The following is a 6,483-nucleotide window of genomic DNA, read 5'->3' as shown; positions in this document are numbered from 1 at the left end:
AAAAAAAAAAAAAGAAAATTAAAAAACACCAGCCAGTGGAAAAATTCCCATAAAGTATTGAATAAGCCACACAATAGAGTATATAGTAACCCATGTAAACTCACCAGGCAAGAGTATGCTAAACACGTGAAGGAGTGAAATTATTAGCAAAAGGACAAAAGGGCAATGAGCAAAAAGACAAACAGGCACTTCAACCTCGTTTCAATTTAAGAGTAAGCAAATCAACACCATAGACATCATTATGCACCAATAACTTGATAAAAATTAGAATGGCAGGGAGAGGAGTCAACATGGTGACTAGAAGTAGCTCTCGCCAGAGGCTGTTGTCCAGAGGGAGAGATATTGGATAGAAGTGGACTCTGTGAAGCCAAAGATGGGAAGCTGAGCACAGAAAGAGAAAGAGGTGCACATCCTCTCTGCTGAGACAAGCTGAGAGTCCAAGAAAGGAAGAAAGACAACAAAGACCAGGTACAAAGCCCATTGCCAAGAGGATGCAGACCCGCCCCCAAGGAGGTCTTCAGAGGGCTCTCTGCAATCAACACGTAACAAAGGACCTCTTTAACCCCCCGGAGAGAGCCACTAAATAAACCCTGGTCCTCCTACTCCAGGGAGGTCCCACTTTTGAGCCTCACAAAAGTGAGCAAGTATTTTCTCTGCAATTCTGAAAACACAATTCATCCTTCTCCCCTCTCCTGGCTGCCTGAAGGTCTGCCCACTGCAGAGCCCAGAGTATTTGGCAAATTTGGTGAGAGGCCCGGGCATTGTGTCGGACGCCAAACAGCAGCCTAGAATTAGTGGACTGTGTGAAAGCAGGGGGCGCAGGGAAATAAGAGCTGCACAGAGACTGTGGTCCCCATGGAATCAGTGGCATGGGCTGGAATAGTGGCAGCACTGATGCAGTGACACCCCAGTTCTGATTTGGCAGATGAACGCTGCTGATTCCTCTTCCCACTGGAGGGGACCCTGCTCCAGCCCCTCAGGATTGTGCAGACAGAGTTGCCTATGGATTTTTGCTTTCTGGCTGCCTGGTGACTCTTTGAACTCTTTCAGGTGAGCAATGTTTGTACTGCCTGGGACAAACTGATTGGAACTTTCACCCTGGGCTGTCCACCCGGGGTTGAGTGGTGGTGATATTGCAGTGGAGAGGAGCAGATTTCCCTCCTCCAGTTATCACTGGCATGGGAGCAGGGCTACCATAGGTGTTTGTATCTTTCCCCAGTTGAGATTCCAGTGTAATCTGACTCATTATTAGGACTGGGTAGAGGCAAGCTGACATCAAGAAGCTTGCATTACCTTACAAAGGCAGCCCTCAGAGTCTCCGGCTGCAGCTCTGAAAGGGTCCTTTGCAAGGCAAGATGAAAAGACATAATCACAAACCCCAGGTCATTGGTTAAGGGGTGCTTAGCTCCAGTTCCTGGGACCCCATCCAGTCTCACCCTGCCCATGTTAATTACCTAATAGTGGAAAATACTCATGAGGAGGAACCAGCAACATGAAAAGAAGAACTCTGGCAAAAAGAAAAATCAGAGCAGGTCAACTCCCAAGGAATGACAAAGGAGATACAACAGAAAAGATCATCCATAGAGAAATTGCTGAAATGTCAGAAACAGAATTCAGAATATGGATGGCAAATAAGGATGAATAGAATGGAAAAAAGATGTAAATAAAATTCCAAAAAGTAGTTCAAAAGTTGTGTCAAGAAATTGATGAATTCAAAAACAAAGTCACCAAGGATATGGAGATAATGAGAAAAGATATAGCAGAGTTTAAGGAATTGAAAAAGGCATTTGAGGAGCTTCAAAATACAGTAGAGACCCTCAGTAATAGAGTTGATCACGGAGAAGAAAGGATCTCAGACACTGAAGACAAGGCGTTTGAACTATCCCAAGCATTCAGAGGGCGAAGAAAGGAACACAACAGAATATTCCCTGAGAGACTTATGGGATCATTCCAAAAGATCAAATAACCAACTTATAGGGATTCCTGAAGGAGAAGAGGATGGTCCTAAAGGCACAGATGCTTTAGATTCTATGACATTATAGTGGAGAATTTCCCAAGCATTGCAAGAGATACAGAAATTCATCTAGTAGTTTCAGAACAGCAGCACAAGTCAACCAAATAAACCATCTCCTAGACATATTGGAATTAACTTTGCCAAGGCTAATTATGAAGAAGAAAATCCTGCAAGCAGCCAGGCATAAGAAAAGTATTACCTACAAAGGGAAAAATATCAGGATGAATGTAGAACTTTCAGCTGAAATTTTTCAAGCCAGAAAAGAATAGTCACCAATCTTCAACATTTTTTTTTTTTTTTTGAGACAGAGCCTCAAGCTGTCCCCCTGGGTAGAGTGCTGTGGCCTCACAGCTCACAGCAACCTCCAACGCCTGGGCTCAAGCAAGTCTCCTGCCTCAGCCTCCCAAGTAGCTGGGACCACAGGCGCCCGCCACAATGCCCAGCTATTTTTTGGTTGTGGCTGTCATTGTTGTCTTGGCGGGCCTGGGTTGGATTCGAACACACCACCTTAGTGTATGTGGCTGGCGCCTTAGCCACTTGAGCCACAGGCGCCAAGCCAACCTTCAACATTTTAAAACAAAATAACTTGCAGCTCAGGATCCTGTATCAGGGAATACAGCAGTGTCTCGGGATACAAAATCAATACCTACAAATCAGTAGCTTTTATATACTAACAATAGTCAAGCTAGTTCAAATCTTAGGTGCCCCCTAGCTGGGTTCACAAAAATAAAACAAGTTCAAATTTATTCTGCCTCTGGGTTTACTGCAGTTACCACCATTTGCTAGTATACACCTAATATGTGATAAACTATAATCATAACATTTTGTATATTCTTAGTTTAGACTAAGATAACTGATTAATTTTATAATTTATATAGAAAAAAAGAACATAAGGTTTCAACCTAAAAGTTAATATAAATTTTTTCAGGGAAACAAAGTTTTAGTAAGTCTAATAAGTAAAGGAACCAGGAATCAGATCTATTTACATCAGGCATCCTCAAACTACAGCCTGCAGGCCACATGCAGCCCACCTAGGACATTTATCCGGCCCGCTGGGTGTTTTTGCTGCGGCTGCCTGTCCTGCTTAGCAGCTGACTTGTCCCGGGGCCTGCAGTCCAGCCCTCCAACAGTCTGAGGGACAGTGAACTGGCCCCGTTTAAAAAGTTTGAGAACCCCTGATCTACACTATAGCTTCCTTTTCCTCCCTCTCGTTTTATCTTTTATCATCTAGAAGAAGGTTAAGTCACCAATAAGTCCACAAAGTTAGATATTCATTTTCAAAATAGAATTTATTTCAGTAGTTAAGAATTAAAATATGCCTGTGAAAGTAGAAATATAGAAAAATATTTAAAATGTGCAACAGTAATTCTTAAAGTTAGTTAAGCACTAGAGTTTATGCTCAACTTCTACTTGAAACACGAACCAGCACTTTATATATTACTAACTACACTGGAAAAAACACATACTGGCAATTTCAATTAATCATTATCATTCAAAAACAGGTTTGTATAACTGATCAGGCCCTTTTGAAAATGTAAGTCAAATCTTGGGGATGCATTCTTTGAAGTTAGCCTCACTCGACAAACTCATAAATCTATCACCCAAAAGTCACAAAGCCCTTACTAATCCATCCTTACAATTAGATCAACATGGAGGATGTATGTACTTTTTGGATTTAAAAAAATGAGATATTACATTGGTATATAAGCTGGTAAAGTCCCCTGAAACTCTGTTTCCACCAGATGAGTTTCAAATCCAGTCACCAAACACAGATGAAGAACTATCGAATGAATTCTATCCATCTTGTCCCTAAAGTTACTTACAATTAAAATAGGTATTGTTTGTATGTAGAACATACAAAAAGAATTAGAAGGTGTTTGGATAAAGAGGGTAGTGAACTCTCCAGGAACCATCATTTGCAGTTTGCAGAATAAGATAATCTTCTCTAGGAAGAATAATGCCAAATAGCAGCACTATATTCACCAGGAATCTCCCAATGGATTAATCATGTGCCGGGAATCCAGACCTTCTGACTGCTCACAACATCACTCAGCTTCCCTTTAATCTTCAGGAAGTGTCTCTTGAACTCCAATCCATCACCCTATATAATAATATCCAAAAAGAATGTCAAAGAAAAAATAATCATGTCACAAAATCAAACAAACTCTTTTTAATGGTAAATATAGACTAATACCCTTAAATATGTCTAGCTTCAATTCCCTTTAGGTTGTCTTATGAAAACCAAATAACCTGGTAGAGGAAATGGCTACATAAGTAATTTGGACTCTATTCCATGCCCTTCACTCTTCCTACCACACTGAGCTTCAAGAAGAAAATAAGGGGTGGGGGCACTTTGTGTTTCAAATGCTGGCATCTCTGGATCTAAGTCACTGTTTCCATAGGCAGGGGGAAGTCTGGAAACTAAAATCAGGGCAGCACCTGTGGTTCGAAGGAGTAGGGCGCTGGCCCCATATGCCAGAGGTGGCAGGTTCAAACCCAGCCCCGGCCAAAAACTGCAAAAAAAAAAAAAAAGAAGCTAAAAATAATCTATGCAACTACACTGAAGTCTTGTCATAATAGGATGGCAACAAAGCCAAAGGATTTAGCTATAAGAAGAGCTTCATTACACTAGGGTCTTAATAATTTAATACAATAATGCAGCAAATCTCCAATATAACAAATGTAAACTGCCCTTTCAAACTTCTTTAATGCCAAATACAATCTCTCAGAAAATAGAGACTATGCTATTTTGGTCTTATACTACATATATCGAGGGTTTTAAAACTACAACCCCAAACCAAAAATTTCTAAAGAAATAATTAAAAGTCTATGTATAAGAATATTAATTACACAATTACAGGTAAAGGTTTATTAAATTATAATGTGCAAATTTTTTATAAATCATAATTTTTATTAAAAAGGTATTATATATGAATTAAGAAAAAGATAAGAATGCTTTAAAATATTAAGGGTAATTACTGCTGGAAGGTTATTGTCACTTTTGTATTTTTTACTGATCCACATCTTCTACAAAAATCAAAAACTTTTATAATAAAGAAAAGTCTGGCTCAGCACCTGTAGCTCAGTGGCTAGGACACCAGCCACATACACCGGAACTGGCAGGTTTGAATCCAGCCCAAGCCTACCAAACTATAACCAAAAAATAGCCAGGTATTGTGGTGGGCACCTGTAGTCTCAAGTTACTTGGGAGGGTGAGGATAGAGAATTGCTTAAACCTAAGCGTTTGAGGTTGCTGTGCACTGTGAAGGCCACAGCACTCTACCAAGGACGACAGAGTGAGATTCTGTCTAAAAAAAAAAAGAAAAATTGTCATTTAAAAAAGCAATGTTGGGAGATCGGCACCTGTGGCTCAAAGGAATAGGGCACCGGCCCCATATGCCAGAGGTGGCAGGTTCAAACCCAGCCCTGGCCAAAAACTGCAAAAAAAACCAAAAAAAAGCAATGTTGGGCAGCACCCATGGCTCAGTGGGTAGGGTGCCAGCCACATACATCCAGGCTGTCCCAAAATAAATAAATTAATAAATAAATAAGCAATGTTTTAGAAAAACATAATAGATAATGACAAGTACAAATGTTTATAATATTAACTGAAAAAAGAAAGTTACTATGTATTTACAAAAGACACATACATACAAATACTCCATTTTTTAAAATTTCACATAGAAATATTTCCACAGAAATAATAAACTCCATCAAAAAGACCTTAGAAAGCCGGAAGTCAACCAATATCTTCTCATCCATTTCTACCAAATTCACTTTGAAAATGAGTTTATTGTTTCTCCTATCAGTTGTTGAGACAGTAACCTAGGGCAACAAAAACAAGGTTAAGCCTATGTGAGTAGACAACACTAAAGATTTTCAGGTCACTCCCATAACAGTAGCATTAAGTAAGCTGAAAGTCTCCCTCACTGCACGGTTTCTCTTCCTTCCAGTGGGCATATATGTGTATATGTCAATAGGTTGCACCATTACCCAGAGTCTTTGTGAGCTCTTAACAAGAAAAATTTTGTATTTTGTCAAAATGCCACTAAAACAAAGAGAATGAAAACATGGAAGGAAAAATGAGATTATTAAAACATGACAAAGAAAAGGAGATTAGTGGCTAAAAAGCTAAAACAGCAATCAGAAGATGGTGAGGGTCTTGAGAGGCCTTGCAATTTCCACTTTCAGCCTTTTACACTGTTCTTATCACATATAAAGAAGCTCAGGCTGGATGAGTGAGACGGGGAAAAGGCCCAGACAGTAACTAGTACCAAGACTCCAACCATGTGGGTGAAGATGCCATCAGCCACAATAAAGACATCACATGCTTACAGTTAGAGGAATGACTCCAAGCAAGGTCAGCAGAAGATTTGCCCTGCTAAGCCCCCAGCACAAATTACAAAATCGTTTGTAATAATTCTCATTTTAAGAAACAACTATGGCTCGGCGCCTATAGCTCAACGGGC

The 6,483-nt window shown here is 40.0% G+C and overlaps 1 protein-coding gene across 2 annotated transcripts in view; it reads right to left on the bottom strand.

Moving 5' to 3' along the window:
- Positions 1–6,483, bottom strand: part of CHEK1 (checkpoint kinase 1) — a 33,624-nt gene that overhangs the window by 7,510 nt on the left and 19,631 nt on the right. Inside the window, exons 11-12 of one of the 2 annotated variants that reach the window (XM_003796777.3) lie at positions 5,738–5,839; positions 3,998–4,115 (exon numbers count right to left, since the gene is read on the bottom strand). In XM_003796777.3, coding sequence (XP_003796825.1) covers positions 4,020–4,115; positions 5,738–5,839 — 198 coding nt within the window. In that variant the 3' untranslated portion in view covers positions 3,998–4,019. Of the gene's footprint in view, positions 1–3,646; positions 4,116–5,737; positions 5,840–6,483 lie in introns of those variants that run through there. The other variant, XM_012809587.2, reaches the window with a different exon arrangement.

The sequence above is a fragment of the Otolemur garnettii genome, unplaced genomic scaffold (assembly GCF_000181295.1).
Source record: "Otolemur garnettii isolate 467f Iridium unplaced genomic scaffold, OtoGar3 scaffold00108, whole genome shotgun sequence".
NCBI classification, from domain to species: Eukaryota; Metazoa; Chordata; class Mammalia; order Primates; family Galagidae; genus Otolemur; species Otolemur garnettii.
The sequence above is the reverse complement of the archived record's forward strand: the minus strand, read 5'-3'. Positions and strand labels throughout refer to the sequence as shown.